Source organism: Amphibalanus amphitrite, unplaced genomic scaffold (genome assembly GCF_019059575.1).
Source record: "Amphibalanus amphitrite isolate SeventyFive unplaced genomic scaffold, NRLGWU_Aamphi_draft 000164F_arrow, whole genome shotgun sequence".
NCBI lineage: Eukaryota > Metazoa > Arthropoda > Thecostraca > Balanomorpha > Balanidae > Amphibalanus > Amphibalanus amphitrite.
The window spans coordinates 612959-632690 of NW_024881659.1; the positions used below are offsets into that span (position 1 = coordinate 612959).

The 19732-nt window shown below is 48.1% G+C and overlaps 1 protein-coding gene across 3 annotated transcripts in view; it reads left to right on the plus strand.

Annotated features, from left to right (window-relative positions):
* The window catches only part of LOC122383461, a 34711-nt gene that overhangs the window by 4962 nt on the left and 10017 nt on the right, over positions 1-19732 (plus strand). The window contains exons 2-3 of one of the 3 annotated variants that reach the window (XM_043369920.1): positions 7506-7595; positions 8035-8397. The exons of 1 other annotated variant lie outside the window; for it this stretch is intronic. In XM_043369920.1, coding sequence (XP_043225855.1) covers positions 7506-7595; positions 8035-8397 — 453 coding nt within the window. Of the gene's footprint in view, positions 1-2154; positions 2422-7505; positions 7596-8034; positions 8398-19732 lie in introns of those variants that run through there. One more of the 3 variants, XM_043369921.1, reaches the window with a different exon arrangement.

Here is a 19732-nt window from a genome sequence, read left to right on the forward strand (position 1 = left end):
TTTCTGGAGGAGGTTGGCATACCATATTTAAGCCGCGAGGAAAAAACCCCGAATGTCCCGCAACTGAGACCAATAGAGGACTTCTGCGGCATACTTATACAAGAAGTTTACCATGGTGGCTGGACAGCGTCATCCGATCAGCTGCTGCGTGCCAGAATCCTGAGCAGCATCAAGAAAATTGACCCGGAGGTGCCGCGATCGATGATGAAGAAAGTGGGAGAGCGCGTGCATCTGGCAGACAGGCACGGACCCCTGGTGCAGATTCACTAGTACCAGTGGACTGGCGACAGATCGAAGTATATGTGGTGAAACTTTCGTTAAAATATCTTATGATACAAAGTGTCTACCTTAATTTTGCGTTTGTCTCATTTTGGACTTGACACCCGTTATCACGGAACAAAGTATACGCCTGGTGTAGCAACAAAATGCAAAAGTTCGTTTTGGGGGCGGATATAAACTTGTGTGTGTTGTTGCCAAACTAGATGGAAAATGTATACCAAAATAAGCCCAATCTAAGGTGCGGAGTCTCGTGCGTCTTGCTGTTACGATGTCCGAGTGGCCGTTAGCATAGTATTCGCGTTATTCTCGGTTTTGTCGAAAAAAGAATACCTACCACGCAGTTTGCAGAGGGCTGTACATACATAGTCAAATAAGCCGCCGGCATTCACAATAAACTGCATCCCCTAAGTCGTCGTTTTACGGTTTTACATCCAGAGGCGGATCCAGCTCAGAGTTTGGGGGGGGGGGGGACATAGGCGTAATGTTAAAATTATGCCGTTTGGGAAGGGGGGCAAATGCCCATTTTGCCCCCTGGATCCGCCACTGTTAACATCCCCTAAGTCGTCATCGTCGTTGTACCAAGATTTAAATGCGATATTAACTCAAAGATGGGCTCTGAATTCTAAAGCTGAGCTCTTTCGTTACTGCTCAATAGCAACAACACAAAACATACATGAACATCTGTAGAGAAGAGCCTCGCAAACACCATTTTAACCGATCATCTGCATTGTCGGCAAGTTTTCTGGGGCTGCCAAGTTCCAAGCTGCCTAGAGTATGTATGCTCATGCACTTGATTCCGAGCCGCTCACATATTTCCGGCTGGTCTCGGGTCCCCGTTAGCGGGTCAGCCGGACGTCGGCCGGACAGGGAGAGTCTGTCCGGACCGGAGCAGCCCCTCTCGGCGCGCACTGCCGGGCCATTTGTCCGTCACGGCCGGCCGCACGCCTTTCGCCGAGGAAGGGCTCAGTGCCGACCGGACGGGACCGATGGAGCGCCGGTCACACTCCATTGACCCGCCGCCGGCCACGGGGACGTCCCGGCAGCGGTGCAGCCGCGACAGCGCAGCCCGCGGCCTTTCTCCGCGCCGGCTGTGACCGGGCTGGCGCAGCTCGCAGCCGATTGACTGAGCTGCGACCGGGTCGGCGCAGCTCTCGACCGTCCCCTGAGCTGCGGCTGTTACTGGCGCAGCCGGTCCCCTAAGCTGGCCAGCCCCGGTCAGCCGTCATCTGACCGGCTATGGGGCGGTCCGAGCCATCCGGAGACAGCCGTCATCTGTCCGACTGACCATCCCTCCGTGACGGACGCCCCTGACGGAAATTCGTGGGACAGAAAGGCGGCAGATGTGAAGAACCGTTCCGGCTCTGCGGCGAAGAGTGGAGGCGCAACCTGGCTCCAGGAAACATTCGTCAGCTTGCAGAAATACGGTTCAAAGCGCTTCACTGTGTTGCCCCCCAATAAGGTATCATCTCAGACCCTTTTCGATATCATTATACTATTAGTTTCTGACACTTCATAAGCTGAGGTCTGATTAGTTACCTCTTTTGATCGATGACACTAGCACCCTCTACGAGTGCACATTTTTTTGGCGTTCTTTGTCCCTTATCGCCGGTTTCCCTCTATTGAGAGCCAAGCGTACCTACCTATAAGATACGTCGAAGAACTTGCATCTAAATATGAGGAAGGTAGCATCTCAATCGGTCGTCCCCAGGTCCTAACCTCTCCGGACATGAGGCGGTTGATTGGTCGTTGCAGTCTCCGATTGAAAGAAATGTGGTTACGGAGCGAGCGAAGCGAGCGGAGTCTTACGTAGAATAATGGTCTTTTCACGTCAGTTCCGTGCAAAATACATTAACGCTTGGCGTTAGAGGTGCAACCGGCCCCCCGCTTCCTGGAGGTGCCCGGCATATGAGGGAGCCGGCCACAGAGGGTGCGGGCGCCAATAGGAGGCTAGATAAGCGCCAGCGGTCGGGTAAGCAAATACGGCCCGCCCGGCCTGGCGAGGACACTGCGCCGGCCGCCGGGCGCCTCCAGTGCGTGAGTGGCACGTCAGACGGCGGCCGCTCTTGTTTTTCGTGCGTGCGCGCTCCAGCCGCTGCGATCATCTCCCGGAGATGGGACGCTCCACACGCGAAAGGGCATCCGGTAAGTCACGCCTGCTTGCTGGCGTCTCCCCATTGTGTCCAGGCTGTCACGACTCACGAGCGACCCCACTACCAGCAATCTTAGGCCCGCGGGCGCTCCGTGCCGGCGTACCTACCGCCCCCTCGTATTGTTGTGTTGAACATTTCAGAGTGGTCCACGTTCCACTCGTGTGTCGATTACTGCCGTGGCGATCACGTGGCGATTACTGCTCCTTTGCTTGTCTTACCGCCGACACGTCCCGCGCCGTCACGCCGCAGCTGACATCCCATGCTTATGTCATGATAGTTTCTCGGACGGCCAGTACGCCCTGCCCTACTATAACGCCCATCTCACCCGTCGCCGGTGAGATTTCCCGTCGGCTATTAGGCCGTCACGCCGCCGCTAGCATGGCTTCTATCGTCAGTCGCCTGGACTGTGCCGTCTTATACGCTGTCACGCCGCCGCTGACAATCAACTATCTCGCCCGTTGCACGGCCCGTCCCGTCTGTCATACGTGGTCAAGCCGCTGCTGACTACCTCTTCTGTCACACGGACTGTTCGTCTGTCATTTACACCGTCACGCCGACGCCAGACCTCGGTCTTGCCGCCGCCGCCCCTGCCTCGCCCGTCACCCAACATGTCACGCCGCCGCTGACACACCCAACCGTCACGCCCGCTACGTTCGTCGTCACCGCTGTCATGCCGCCGCCGACAGCCCACCGTCACACCTGACGCTTCCGCTGGCTGTCCTGCCGTTTGCCACGACCCGCCCGCCGCCTGGTCGCCCCGCCGCACACTGGTCGGAAACGCTCCAGCGAGAGGCCAGCGGCCTTTCCGCAAAAGTTTTTTGCTTGTTATTCCACAACTAGTGAAGCAAACTTCATAAAACTTTGCATACCTTCTCTGTCATATGTAAGCTATCATTTGGATGTCAAGCACTAAATATATGACGTGAATCTGTTAAGTTATGACGTCATAATTGAGTATAATACAGGATCTTGCACCACTTTAAGTCAACAAGGGAAATTGGGAGCTGCTATTCGGGCACCGGGAATGGTTTCATGCACTCCTTGCAAGGTCCAGTGCTTCACTTAAGCATTGTTGACTTTTCGTGACGTCATTTATGACGTCACTAAGGCCATATAAGTTTTTCGTCAATAACTCCTGATCAGATGGAGCTAGAGAGTCGGGAAAGCCACCATTGGACTCAGGAAGACCTGCCGAATCGAATGATATGCGATATGACCTCCTTCAACCATTTTCATGACCTGAGGGGCTCCGACCTGACCTTGACCCGAGGTTAACACCTTAAGTTGACTTCACCCGATCACCAAGTATAGCATTCAACGCGCCTGAGCTAGACAAACACGATGATGCCAAAATCGCGGCAGTGCGACCATTTTTGGCAAAGTAATTAACCTAAAACTGAGCCCGTCCCTTGTGGCACTTACCTGACCTAAGAGGCCACTGGCTGACCTAAGACCTTAAAATCGGGTAGTACCTAATTGTTGCGTCTTATAACGGCACACAAGCTCGTTTTTTCCGCGAGGCTCTAGCTCAATTAGAGGCGAAACGGCGAGGAAGTTGTACCAACCCTCCCCGGTCAATATAGAAAACCAATCGGTCCGGCCAGGGTTAAATACCGGAATTGTGATCTAATGTAAAAAGACGGCCCAAGGTAACCCGACGTCAGTGACAGGTGTCCTATATTTGCAGCGTCTTATATTCACGAAGGTTTCAATTTCCAATTTCTTCAGCCGGAGTGATGGCTGTCAATAGCAAGGCTCTTTAAATGCAAGCCGAAATCGCCACGCAACATGTGGAAGGCTTTTGATGTCAATGCATACATAAATGCATACATAAAACGCGCTTTTCACAAAATTCATAAACTCAAGCGCATCTGTTTTTAATGACCAGTCAACTACGCATGGATGCGTGCAGGCCACACAGGTCAGCGTAAGCCGGGCGCGGCGGCCGAGCCGAAACTGGGGCGGGGCGGGCGGTACTTGGGTAGGAAGAGCGGCTCCTGCAAATTTTGCGCAAATATGCGCAGTTAGCTTTTATGTTGCCCTGGTGTAAATTTAAATCCTGCTTCATCTCACAAAAAATCAGAGTGGAACTAGATGGGACTACCTGTTGTTTCCTTACCTAAACTTTGCAGTTATATTCCAAAATCACTGTAGGAGAGCCTTCATAAAAAAGCTACAGTAAATCTTAGTTAGGGGAAAAGTATACCAAAAATTTTGCACTGACCAGTCGGCAACTTCATAACAAACATTTTGATGCATAATAGGTGGGATTTCAATTTGGTGTCTATCAGCAATAAGACTCTGAATATCCGGCTCAAGAAACCTCTTGCTCCGCGTCAGTTTCCGAGTTCTGGGATACCCCATCTTCGGGGGCTGATTACAGTTATTTTTGGTCACCCAGATTAGTTTTTTTGGCCTAAGTATAATAATTTGATCAATTTCAAATCGATCTATGTAAAAAATAATCCGAAACTCCGGAATCGCCCGTGGCCTCTCGTGAGGGCGTTTCCGACCAGTGTGCGCCGGCCGCCACCCGGTAACCCCTCCCCCCCCCCGCCCGGCCGACCGCCGCCGCGGCAACCCCTCCCCCCCCCCGCCGGCCGCCGCCCGGCCGCCCGGCCGCCCGCCGCCCAGCCGCCCCGCCGACCGCCGCTCGGCCACCCCGCCGGCCGCCGCGCTGTCTCTCTGAGCCGGACTGTCACCTGCCACCGCCTGAGGCCGCCGGCCGTGCCTTTGTCTCCCGGCGGCACCTCCCTCCCGCCAGCCCCGCCCGCCGCGCGCACCCCGGCCTGGCCACCCTCCCATCCCGGGCCGCCGCCCGCGGCCCCTAGCCGCCCGTCTGTTTGCTTAGCGCTGCCTTTCCCACCGGTGCCCATTCTATCGCGCTTGCCCTGCTCATATACTCGCGTCCCTCTCTTACACTGACGACAAAACAACTCGCTATAACAACAACACTAACTAGCTATGACATTTCCGAGATCAGCTGATCTTTCATGTCATACCAAACTGTCATGCCCGCCGCGCTCTTCACCACCGCTATCACCGCCGGCCGTCTCTCCCGTTTGCCATTTTCCACCTAAGCCTGAGGGCTGTTCACGGGCCCTGTGTGCGGTCGGACCGTACACAGCCTCCAAGCTCCGCCCACTGCGTCCCCACGTCAGCCTTCCGTCACCGCACAGCAGCGACCGCTGTGGCCGGTCGGACTGGCCATAGCGGACCGTCCACCATGACGTCATGACGCAGCCATGACGTCAGAGCCGTCTACCCATCCCCCTGGTCACCCTGCCAGTCACTGCGGCACCTCTCTGGACCGGGACCGGGCTGTCTCCGGCCACCGCCGCGCCAGCCGCACGTTTGTTTACTGGCGTCCCCCCTTAGCTGGTGCACTTGTCTCGCCGCGCTCACCGCCGCGACCGGCCCCTGGTCACCCTATCAGTATCGGGCCGGTGGCCCCCAGCCGTAAGTCTGTTTGCTTAGCGCCGCCCTCCTCACCAGCGCTCGTTGTTTTGCGCTCATCTGTCGCAGAACGCTGCGTCCATAGTTGTGTGGTGGTTAGCGTGACGGATCCGTTTGTGTGCCGTTAGGACTATCGCCAGGGTGTCCCGGTTCGATCCCAGGTGGCGCCGGACCTTTGCGCTGCGTTAGGCAATGTATCTTCAGCACAGGGGGCTGCGCGCCTGCGCATCGCGCCTTTGTTGCCCTACACCGCTACGTCACGAGCCGTCACGCTGCTGCCGGTCATGCCCGTTACACGGCCACCGCGTCTGTCACATGCTGCTGTCAAGCCACCACCACCGGCCGACCTGTCAGGTTCATCGCACGAGCTGCCTATCCGTCACATACCGCTACCACGCCGATGCCGTCACGCCGCTGCCGACAACCTGGCACTGTCACGCCGCTGCGGACAATCATCTATCATCCCCGCCGCACAGGCTATCCGCCTGTCACGAACAACTGCCACGCCGCCGCTGACACTTCTGTCATGTCTAACGCACTGAGTGTCCGTCCGCCATATATGTAGGTACTGCTATCACGCTGCTTCCGACCGTTCACGATCATGTCTAGCCCAAGCGCCCGGACCGACACGCCTCCCACATACCGTCGCCATGCTGACACTCCAGTTCTACCCATCCCGGCCGCCGCCCGGACCACCCCGTACGTCTTAACCGCTGCCGCGCCGCCGCGCCGCCAACGGCACCGGGCACACCTACCACGGCAATCGCCAGGCCCACCCCCTCTGTCACATACCACCATCCCGCCGTTACCACAAGCACTCCTATCATCTACCCAGCCACCCCGGCTGTCATGCCGCCGCCGACAGAACCTTCGTCATGCCAGCGCTCTACACTGAAAAAAACTTACACCTAGAGAGTTATTTTTGGAGTTTTTCCACTCCAGTTTGGCGAATAATCACGCACCAATGGCATATAATGATTATGTTTTGTAGCGTATTCTTACTCTCTGCATTGCATTAAGGGCGTTTTTGAAAGTTATTCTTAAACCTGGTACTATAATCATCTCTTTTGTGTTTTAGCAAGTGCTAGTTTTATCTTCTAATTTTATCACGTGTCCTTTTTATTCTTTCGGGTTATAAATTTATATCAGTCTCAAAGAGGCATGGGGTAATTTTAGCTTATTTCACAGTGATAAACAAGGTCATTGGAATATATTTGTGCTGAACTCCCATTAGATGGTAATAAAATTGACAGCTAGAGTACTTTTATCAAAACTGCATAAAAATAAACCGCTGTGGAGTAATTAGGGTAATTTTTATACTCCATTACGGCTGATAAATTGACGCGACAGAATAAAACTATTCTCATGTAGGTGTAAAAATTACTTCCTTCGTGATAAAACTATCATGTCCGGACAATAATTTTATAACCATGGTGTAATATTATGTGGTAGCATTACTAACATTATTCTTCGGGAGTATTCGGGAGCGTATTTCAAGCAATACTGTATCACTTTCTTGATAACCCTATTCCGTTGTGACATAACTAATCTAAAAGTGATTAATTTATTCGTCCAGCACAGTATTATTCCAAGAATAATATTTTCGGAATGTCTCTGCAGTTCGCGACCATTCGCGACCGCCATTGTGCTCAAGTCGTCAGAACCAAGGCCTTCTGTCAGAGAACCGAGCAAGCGTCCCAGTCCTCGAAGGTAAGCTGAAATTACTGTATACTTTGTGTTTTGTTAGTATGACTTTACTGTAATCCGTAGTATGACCATACAATCCAAGAAATGCGTTGACGTAGATTTGCGGACGAAGATTTCCGCGATGATGAAATTCTGGAAGACAAATTGTCACCCATGGCCAAATTGGAAGACAAATTGTCACCCATGGTATTGGGTCCTCCGAGCTTCCTCCTGTGTCACGTTGATGTTTCCTGTCTTGTGGTCGATGTTACCCATAGTCGTCCAGTGCCCATTGCCTATCGTATTAAAACGGTCATATCCGGACATCTACTTTTTGTTGTTTCTATCCTCCCAATATCACGATAGAAGAAAACACGTTTAATGAACGTATTTATATCTTGTTCAGTGTTCACTGCCTGATAAAGCTGTCCATGAAAAAAAACGGTTCTTTTCTTTCTCAAAGGTGACTCTGCGGAAGAACAGCTTCCGACAGAAACTTCGGAACAGATTCAAGAACTGTCGAAAGCCACTGAGCAACGCCGTCATCGACACGGAAAGACGAGCCAGGGGCATCGTTGTGAAAAAGCGTGCGGCAGCTGAAGAGGGGATGCCGGGGATGTTTCCCAAAACGAAGAAGTCGAAGCTAGACATCTGCACCGAAACCGCCAAGTTCAGTGCCAAGCTAAAGCACGCCGATGTCACTCACAAGACATCTGTTCTCAAAGAATCCTTCGAGGCTCGGCGGATATGCCTCACGAGCAACCGAAACCGGAAGACTGGCGAGGAGATGAAGGAGATATTCCTGGATATGTACAGCGAAGCTGCCGTAAGTGTTGCTTTATTCGGTATTTAAAAGCCTTGTCTAATGTTATGTGTGATTGAACTCGAGATTCTTTTACTAACAGGGTAGTTCAGTAGGAAAATTTGACCGCCACGGTGACGTCACAGTGGCTATGCGTAAGCGTGGTGTAGTTAAAATGTCACATTTGACATCTGTGCCTTTTAAGGGTGGATTATCGAGAAACGGGGCTTCAAACATTCATGTAAACGTGTTTTTTATAAACTTCCCAATTATAAGCTCGCCAGTTGACCCAGATGATCACCATGTTCCTATGTATTATGAATGCGTGGGAACTTTTTTCCCGCCAGCGCGGCAGCGTGATGTAGGGGAGAGTGGGGTGGGTTGTATCAGTTTTTACTCCGAGACCCATAACCTCGTAAGTATCCGTGATAAACTCATTATTTCCATACTATCCCCTTCCTTGATTCTTCTGCTTTTTTGTGCAAAGTAACTTTTCCGCTACCTCTACCAGTTTTTCTTCTATGGTCTGCCGAATAGAACAATGTTTTTGATACAACTTGCCCCATGGCTTGGGTGAGTTGTATCACATGGTGGGGTAATTTGTATCACTATTTCACGTTTCAGGAAGTGTGCTTGCTTCTGGTTTTGAACATAACAACGACATTAAATGGGGTTAATACAATGTATAGGTATGCTCAAAGGCTTCACTTTATTAGACCAAAGTTAGGTCAATGCAATCCGAACGAAACATCAACAGACTAGACGCAAAAGTGGCCCGTTAAGAGCAAAGAAGCCAACACATTGTGCCGAAATGGAACGAGCATTGACTAGCTACCTACAAACGCGAGCCAGGGCTTAGCTTTCGCGATCAAAAGCAACATAGGTACCCATGCATACATACACACATACATCTTACAACATACCCCACCCGGCTCTGATACAACATGTACCTAGCCGCCATCTTGGAAAAAACATCCTCGTGCTAAAAAAAACAGCGGACAGCTGGAGAAATCCGTTTTCACTAGCGCAGCCTTAGAACCTACCCTCAATACCGCTACGGAGATCTTTCAAATTCGTGCACATCTAAATGCCCAAAACACACATTTTCTTGCAACTTATTTTTTTAGAATGACATTAAAAAAACATAAAATCGGCTCTCACCTCGAGACGCTTCCACTCAGCCACAACACTGAAAGAAAAAAATACCACCCTAGTTAGTTTTTGGGTGGTGGTCATATTTTGAACAGCCTTTTACTTATGGTAAACCAGTTTACGATCCAAATACTAGGCCCAATATCAAAGGAATACTATGCAACTACCAATGCTCATCAAAATACCATGGTCTTAGTACGGTAATATTTTTTCATCATACTACCTTGAAACTAAAGCATAACTAATAAGAAACCAAAGCTCTACTAACGCTAGTATTATCCTGGTACCGCCTACTAAGAAAAATACCACCCTAGTTAGTTTTCGAGTGGTGGTCATATTTTGAACAGCCTCTTACCTATGGTAAACTAACTTACGACCCAAATACTAGGCCTAATATGAATGTAAAACCATGTGAATACCAATGCCAGTAAAAATTACCATGGTATTAACACGGTAACTATATGTCGTCATACCATGCCCAAAAACCCACGTGATACTAGCACGAAACTAGGACTTTACTATCGTTAGCTACTCCCTGGTAATGCTTACTAATGACTTATCATGGTAAAACCATCCTTTTGTCATCTGGATACCAGCTTTGCTTTGCTGGCCAACCATCGTAAAACAATAGTTTACTACGTGACATTTATTGTGATATTACCAGTCGGTTAACAGGATCTTACTAGTCATCAACCAGCATGCTTCATATGCTGTGCTTTAGCCTATCCATGCCAAATTTGTTTATCATTACGACAGCCACTTACTGATGCACAACAGCATGCATGACAGTAGTCGTGTTTACATAGGGTTCCCTTAATCTTCCCCTATTTCTCCCTTATTTTCAGATCGGATTTTAGGCATCATAGCGCTCGCGTGTAACGTTGCTATGGACGCTATTGTTGTTAGAAGCATACTAAGCATCGTTTATGCTGTAAACAATATACATTGGGCTTATTTAATACTCGAAATTCAACAATTCATATTTTGAAGTAATTTTATCCTGCCCTTCAATTCCCTCTTTAAGCGACAAATAGGGGAGGATTTGGTAGCGTAGCGCCTTTCCAAAAGCTGCTACGCTACCATATCCAGTGGTTCTCAAACTATCACATCACAAAAGCGGCTTGCTGATTGGCCGGCAGTTCCGAATCGTCCGACTGGTGGTCCCCGACTCGACAAGCGCACGTGCGCCGACTGAGGATTTTTAAGTGGCATTAACGCATAAACGGCAGAAAGTCAAGGCGGAAATTCGACAGGTGCGGTGTTCTGATATTGCCGAGGATGTGATTATACCTACTTGAATTATAGCTCAGCCGTTTAAAGTATGTTAAATGCCAGATAGTTTTCGGATTTTTCTTGCATTGAGCTTTCATGTGCTATCACTTTTACCTCAGTGTCTAGTCTGGAAGCTATTTGGGAGAGCCCTAAAGGTAAGTAACAATTGCAAACTGCTTCTAGAATGACTAAGTTGCGCCATATTTGTAGTTAAGCGAGGTAAAGGAGACAGAGGATTCCTTTATAAGGGACATTTAAGAGACAAATAGGGGAAGATTAAGGGAACCCTATGTAAACACGGTTACTATCTACCTAGCAGTCGACAAAGCAGCTCTTCACTTTTCCAAAGCATCTACCTAGTAACCTACATGAAATATTTCACACATAAAAAGCATTTGGCCACAAACAAAGTTACGTCTGCACATAACCAAACAACGCGCATGAACAACAATTATTACAGTTCACTTTATCATCACAATGCAATCGGTCTCTTTTCACACAATCGTTGAATGTCGCCCTTCCAGCGATTTATCACGCAACACCTTCTCCAAGGGCATTGGTAGCCATATACCGAAGGTTCGAACTTCGAAAGCCAGCTCTGGAAAAGAGCAGGCATTGATATAAGATAAACCAATGGAAAGATTGATTGTGTGTGCTGCAGTGACACTCTATCTCCTACCCCTCCCACCTTGACTCGCAGTGTCCCGTGACCTAGCTCCCAGTTTGATGAAACAAGGATTTAAGATAAGTTGTTTTAAAAAAAATGGCAGCATCTAATAGAACAGGGGATTTGTAGGGTGAGGAATTTAGCAAATTTGGGACATTAGGCCAGAGGCTGGTTCAGGTAAAATGCCCTATAATGAATTAATTGCCATGAGGTGCAGTGTTGAGTGTTGGCAATAATTCAAAAATTCTACTCTTAACCAGCGCCCCACTGGGGTATGTTCTGTAACGCACTCCACTGGGGGAGGCGGGGGCTATTTATAGAACCCCCCCCCCGCTCCAACTCCGAAACTACTGGGCCGATTGTCAAAACTGAAACGGCGTCTGATAGCCCTGGAAAAACTGTCGAGCAAAACCTAATTTTATTGACCTCGAGATCACCGTTGACGTCACAGGTCAGATCAAAATAAAAATTAGCAACGTTTTGGCTTGTTAACCCTCCCCCGTATAGGGGGGGGGGTCGAACGGACTCCCCCTCGGTTTTTCGCGAATACCTCGCGTAAAAAGCGGCCGACCGCAACGAAGCTTTCAGTACCCTCGAGTTATAATCAATTTTACACCTACCCTAAAAAATGTAATGGCCCTGACTAATGACCTTTGACCTGTGACCTACTTTTCGAGACCATGTTTGGCCGGAATCGCGATTCGGCGTATGTCGGCTCGCATTTGCCGCGCGTTTGCAGTCCTTTCGTGGTTTCAAGCGTTCAAACATGGGATATGATGCTGCTCCCATGCATTAGGATGGATGTCAAGGTCACCAGAAGGTCAGGTCAGTTCATTGACCTTTGATGACCTCGGTTTACTTTTTCGAGTTTTATCAGCATCTTTCTAGGCTAGTTTTTTTAGCTGATTTCGAATTTAACAACCATATATGAACATTTACGAAGTAGTTTTGGTGCCTTCGTAACATGTTACGAAGCTGTCAGAGGCGGTTGCCACCTAGTGCACCTACTACGAATACCCGGCAAAACCCTTACTGGTTGACCTGACCTGACCTGACCCGACCTGGCCTAAATGCATGAAGACATCATCTATGATCATAGCTAACATGATATTCGTGATCAGTTCCCTAAAAAACCCAATAGCAGCCACGTTTTACGACGTTCTAACAGGTCCCAGTTTTCCCCACTTTTGGGTCATTGACCTGACCTGGAAGGTCAACCGATGACCTAGGACCGACGACCTAGGATAAAATTGGGTACCATCGGCTTTCTCTCGTCACGGGCAGCACGCTCGTTTTTTCCGCGAAGCTCTAGCTCAATCAGGGGCGAAACGGCAAGGAGGGGGTTCAACGGACCCCCCCTTAAACGTTCGTGGCTGGAAAAACACCAATACGGGCGAGGGTTAACCCCCACCCTACTGTGGGGAGGGCTATTCATAGCCCCTCTCGTTTTTACGCAATATCTTTAAAACCGCTGGACGTATCAAAACAAAGCTTTTAGGACCTTCGGCTGCATCAATTTATTTGACACCTTGTGCACTAATAAAATTTTCGTAGCTACTATAGATCGGCCGGAAATGACGCCAGAGTGACATCATGTTCGGCCGATTTTGATGCAAAGCATTGAACAACGGTAATCGCTCTCAAGATCTGAGTTTTAACCCGGCAAGCGGTGGGCCTCCCGGCTACCTTCCGCGCGGTGGGAGGGGGGATTTTTGACCCCCCCCCCCCGTATCTCCGAAGCTACTATGACGGATCGGTAAAATTTAAATGGCGTTCGATAGCCTTGTTAAATTTGTCGAGGGAACTTCAATTTCATTGACCTCGGGGTCACCGATGACATCACAGGCCAAGTCAAAGATAAAATGTTTCACCGTTCACGGGTCTTTTAAGGAATGCGCTGCAACATCGAGTAAAGGGCATTTTGTCAAAAATCAGCGATAGGGCGTGAGTTGCCTATTATACGAGCATATGTTGCTATTGGAGGTCACTGATAATACCAGGTCCGATCACCAAGGGTCAGCACATGAACCTATCTTTACTAAGTAGGGTTGTGCGATGCATGTTTTATGGCCAATTTTTCATATTCGCCTCAATGGTGTTGGTTATAAGACCATCAGGGACGGTTTTTTGGTCACTTTCTGGTGGAGGTCAGGTCAATGTCAGGTCAAAAAGGTCAAATTTCAGGTCAAAGTTGATAGTTTCGCATAAAATTGGTATTGATTCGATGCCACTCGTCACGGCGAGTCTAATGGTGGTCTTTGTTTTGCGCTTTGTGGTCTAGAATTGCCAAAATCGAGTTTGAAAATTTGACGTCATTAATTTTGAACAGTTTTTTTTCGTTATAACTTGGCAAAAAGGAGTTATCGATCTAATACTTGGAATGTGAATAGAAGTCCATAATGGCTATTACATATATTCCGTTTGTTTCGAAAATCGAAAAACTTTTGGGATTTTTTGGCTATTATATCTATTTCTTTTTATTTTTGGGGTCAACTTCAAAAACAAAATCGAGAGAACAGTATAGTAGCCCTGGTAATTCTACACATTTCATGTCTTGAACATTTTTATGCATAATCAAATTTATAGACCTGACAGCTCTTCCCGCGAAGCTTTTTTTTTTGGTCGACAATGGCAGAAATGACGTCACTCCGACGTAGCGGCCAACTTATCATAGCCTTTGGAAAAAAAAATTTGGTCACAATGTGCAAAAGGGTACTGAAAGTTTGGTGAAGATCGGCGCAGCGGTTCTGGAGATATATCGAAAGAAAACTAAAGATGGATGCAAAAAATGCCCCCCCCCCCACCGCCTTGAGGGTTAAGCTAGATCCTTTTTTTGCATGGGTGGACTCTACAGGGCTACCAAACTGATTTCGGACTTTCGAAATGTTGAATATTTTGAAAATTATAAATATAAAAACTCAGAAATTGTATTTTTTATTTTTTTTACATATACGTTTCTGAATGAAAAAAAGCAGAATATGACCACGTTTCCATGGGCATCACTGATCCGGATCAGTAAAAATGGATTAGCTAATCCAGTATAGTTAGACAATATATGAAAATGAAAATAAGGGATTAACTGATTATATAAGCCTAATCCACTTGGAATTATATCATGTAACGAAGAGTTCGAGAAATATAATACGATTTAAGTTTGCTGATCCGGATCAGTGATGCCCATGGAAACGGGGTCTATATGTGTTTGAACACATATGCGTTGAATATATGTGAACTTCATCTGACAAACACCTTTTTTGTTGAAAAATGTCAACTTCAAAATTTGACCATTTTTGACCTAAAGTGACCTGACCTGACCTCAGCTATATTCAGCTAAAATGGCCTAAACTGACACATACAACACTGATTTCGATATATATGGCCTACATGAACCATAAAACATGTCTCACGTCACCGATGCACGATATAAAGCTTTCGTGACCTGGGATGAGATGGCCTTGACCTGAAAAATTCGAAGTACAAGTTCGGTACCCTCAGGTTATGTTACGCATATATTCACGAGTGTGCAAACAAAAAATGAGCCTGATCTGATTTGTTGGCCGGCGCCCAGAGTGCCAAGACGCTGATATTTTTACTTTGACCTGACCTGTGACGTCATCGATGACCTCGAGGTCAATGACATTAGGCTTCGCTCAACAATATTTCCAGGGCTACCAGGGGCCGTTTGAATTTTGACAATCGGCCCAGTAGTTTCGGAGTTAGGAGCCCCCCCCCCCCCCCCCCCCCCCCCACTGTAACGTGCTGTAACGTGCTGTGGGGCGCGTTAGAGCACATACCCCAGTGAGGCGTGGGTTAACAAATAAAAAAACACGTTGATTTCCGACGCTGGGAAATGCCCGCAATGATACCCACCCCACCACCCTCCCCCTACCCGGTCCAACAGGGTCTCAAGGAAATTCAACAACATGAACCGAAACAAAGGCTGCGATCTTTGCTGGAAATGGCACTCGTGAGATAAGTATTATTATGCTGAAGATACAACGACTTACTTGTTATTTCCGAGTATCCTCCACCGTCAGCTACGCTAACCACCCACACAATCACCGTTCAAATATTTAAAACCACGGAGCACCTTCACAACGCCGGCGCGCGGCCGGAACTGACATGGCGGCGCCGCTGCAGCAGAGTCAGACGCACGTGGATTGTTAGTAAGGGTGTAGTGTTGTCATGGTGTTGCCATGGTATACCTTACCATAGCAGCAGAAGCACACCCAGGGAACTGTTGCAAGAAATTTCTGGCCTTTCGTCCATAAAACTATTAATTGCTCAGGGTCTCAGCTAGTCCTTGGATGACGCTCCTTCCAACATATCAAAAATTGGCAAACACCTCTATGGAAAGGAGGAGACTTGATCGCCGAATTCACCTGCTGGATCCGCCCGTGGAAAGGTTGATTTTACTATGGTAGGGAATATTAGCTTACGAGGGTATCTACTAGCCTCAGGTGGTTACCACCTTGTAAACTGGGGTACAAAACCACCCCTGATAAACGTAACCATGGTAATATCAACATGTCAAGGCAGGATAGTATTCAGCACCATAGTAGGCTGGTAGTAATATGATGGTAGGCTGATGGTAAAATTTACCAAAGCTAGTAACTTAGTAAATTGATGGTAAAAACTTTTTTCAGTGAAGACAGAACAGGGAAAGATGGCGCCCGGAAAACCTCGTCGGCTGGTCGTGTCGCGAGCGCTATCCATTGGATAAGTTTGGCACAATTCGCCCTGATACAACTTGGACATGATACAACTCTCCCCGCTCTCCCCTAACGGTAAAGGAATTTTGAAACTCGTTAACGGGGGATGGTTGAACTGAACTAACTATATAATTAGTGGCACCATTTTATATCCGCGCTATCAGGGAACAAAATTGGATAGGAAAACAGCTGGAAAATTTGTATAATTTTTAACCCACTCCCTCTGGTTTTTCTACCGCCTGCTGGGAAGTCACCCCCCCCCCCTCTCCCATCTAACTTGGCGGGTCCTAAGCAACGTAGCCGTAACGAAACGCTTAAGGCGGAGTTGGGAATCTTGTCACAAACCATGACGAAAGCATTCCAGTCATTTTCATCAGGTAAAAGATCACCAGAGGTTGACACTTGACGTGGCGCGCTTTCAAACTTTTTGTGAGCTGGAGTAACTTACCTGACCTGACCTTCCACAATGATATAATGTTAACTTGATGTTGCTTGATGTTAATTCCATTCATTAATGTGATTTTGCGATGTTTCCAGGAGTGGACTGACTTGGGAATGATCATGGGGCTCCGGGCTCGAGGAGGACGTGAAGGAGCATGTCCTGCACAAAATCAGACATACCGCGAAGAAGTATGCCCAGACGATGATAAACGTGGAGCCGGCCGACAAAGACGGTGAGTTTTGAACGGGCACAAGCACACCTTTTCGGATGAGGTGTTCCGCTAGCAACACATCGTGCCGCGGGGGGGGGGGGTAGATACTCTTCTTCTATGTAACTGGGCTCGAGCCGATCATCGTAGACAATCTATTCCTGGCCAGGGCTGGAATAATGTTTAGATCTGACTGATTTTTTTTAGCGAATGTAAAGTTAGGCCCGAGGTATTTTCGATAAATACGAGGTCAGGCCAAAACATTAGCCAAGACCAAGTGTAGGAAGGCATTTCCCACGCATGCTTCTTCCTGCACGATGAAGAAATGACGTTTCACATATCCCAATGGCGTAATACATTAATAGCAGAGGGCAGGACAACTGTTTATTTTCTTGATGATTCTTTTTTTGGCTTAAAGGAAGACTGCCACCTTTTTTACACAAAACGGTTTTCACTAGACCTAACCCACTATGACCTACCCTGAAGTCTGTTTCCCGAAATTCAGCCTAGTTTTCAAGATATCCGCAATTGGACTTCCATCACAAATGTGTGGAATATGGGAATGTAACATTACCTTGTTAGAATCCCATCTCCCACACTTTTTGTGATGGCATCAATGTGAAGCTCGAATGCGGATATCTCGAAAACTAGGACGAATTTCGGGAAACGGACTTCAGGGTAGGTCATAGGTGGGTCAGGTCTACTGAAAACCGTTTTAAACCGAAAACCGTAAAAAGGTGGCACTTTAACGACGGGTGGGACAACATGTTGTACCTCACATTTGGACAGCCAATCGTCGTTGGTTTTGCTATTAGTCAAAAAGTGTTGTTTAACTCTAGTGATATCGAAAAGTCATGGTTGTCTCCATTCAGGTTGTCTCCATTCATGGTTGTCTTCATTGTCTCCAAATATACCACAGTTACATGCAGTTTGATACCTACTTGCACTCCATACTTAACCATGACAGCGGAACATCGGGTACTAATTTCTTATTTCACTGAAATATTTTAACGACGTATAATTATTTTGTAATTATGCACGTTTAGTTGTAAGAGTGTATCGTTCTACGCAAACGTACTACGCATCGTACTACGATTTTGAGAGTGAAAAGAAATCAGGAAGAAGCGAAGAATCGTCTCCAGATACTGTAGATGGCATAGCCAGCTACTGTACGAACGCGGTTCCTTGTTTCTCTCCTAGGTTTTCTTTACGTTTATTTGTACGATATGCATTGATGCCAACTGACTGCGATATTCTTTTTCACGGCAGACGACGAGCTGCTAGCTCTACTTGCCTATGGTTGTGGAACAACCATTGGCACCTTGGCGGATCCGAGATACGGGGTTCGTCAGGCAGGTGAGGAACTATCAGTGGACGGTGTGATGGTCTGCCAACTGCCGGCCACCAGGTTGGAGACCGAGGCCCTAATGACGGCCGCCCACGCTGTCTTCTACACAAAGTTCACGGGGCCCTGCAGGGCCCTGTTCGAGATTCTTTACCGGAGTGTGGGATTCGATGTAAACATATCTGGCTTATCACAGAAGGTGTGGGAGGTTACCCACTTAGTGCAGAACCAGCATCGGAGATGCCCACTTCGAATGACTGGCGACCTGTGGCTCACCTGTGGTTCAAGTGACTCGTGACTTGTGGCTCACCTGTGGCTCAAGTGACTCGCAACGTGTGGCTCACACTACTGGAGCCTCTGTATTATGACTAATTCAGCTGCGGCGGTCTCAGTACGCCAATAAGTCTCAGTACGTCTTTCATAGCCCAGATCACGCTTGTTTTATATGCCATCCGTGGCGGTGGTTCTGTGCGCAGATGTTATTCGTTAGCCTCAGTGTTAACCATACACGCTCGTTTTATCTGCCATCCGTGGCGGTGGTTCTGTGCGCAGATGTTATTCGTTAGCCTCAGTGTTAACCATACACGCTCGTTTTATCTGCCATCCGTGGCGGTGGTTCTGTGCGCAGATGTTATTCGTTAGCCTCAGTGTTAACCATACACGCTCGTTTTATCTGCCATCCGTGGCGGTGGTTCTGTGCGCAGATGTTATTTGTTAGCCTCAGTGTTAACCATAACGCCCTTGTGAGTTGTGACCTTGAACGTCCTTCCAGTGATTTCGCATTGCGGCCGGCAGAGACGAAGTTTTGCCTCCCAGTTGAGACGCCGCTTCTCAACTAGGAAGCAAAATCACGTCCCTGTCGGCCGCAATGCGCCATCACTGGAAGTGCGTCCAAACTAAGATGTACCTGCTGATGCTCAGGTACCATTCGTTAATCAATTGTTGGTGTTTCAATACATTGTTTAAATGCATGCCTTATTTTACACTTGGTCATAATATTATCACATCACCCCTCATTATCAGGGGTGGTACTTTTACACCGGGGCTTGATTTTACCGGGGAGTTACTCCGGGGTAAAATTATCGAAAAAAGGAGTGCTTTTTGGCATGGCAATATTATTCCCCGAATGGGAGTAATTTTAGTGTTAAGTTAATAAAATTATCATCTGGTGTAATTTTATCCAAAGATAGCATACTTTTATCCTCCGTCATAAAATTACTCCCTAGCACGAATAATATAAGCGTTCGGATACTAAATATATTCTATATGCTAGTTTTATTCCCCAAAACTCCCCATTTTAGGCGCTTATGCCAGGTCATAAAATTATTCGATTGCAGGAGTGCTTTTTGGCATTCTAAAATTAGAAAATGGGGAGTAAGTTTTTTTCAGTGTAGCCGCAGGCCTGTCACACGTCAACGTCACTCCGCCGCTGACAGAGCAACGGTCATGTGCGACGCCGACGGCGGCCCGTGTACCACGCCGTCCCCCACCCGCCGCCTAGACCGCCCGCCGACAGCACTCGTTCTGCCGCGCCCGCCGCCGCGGCCGGCCTGATAACCCT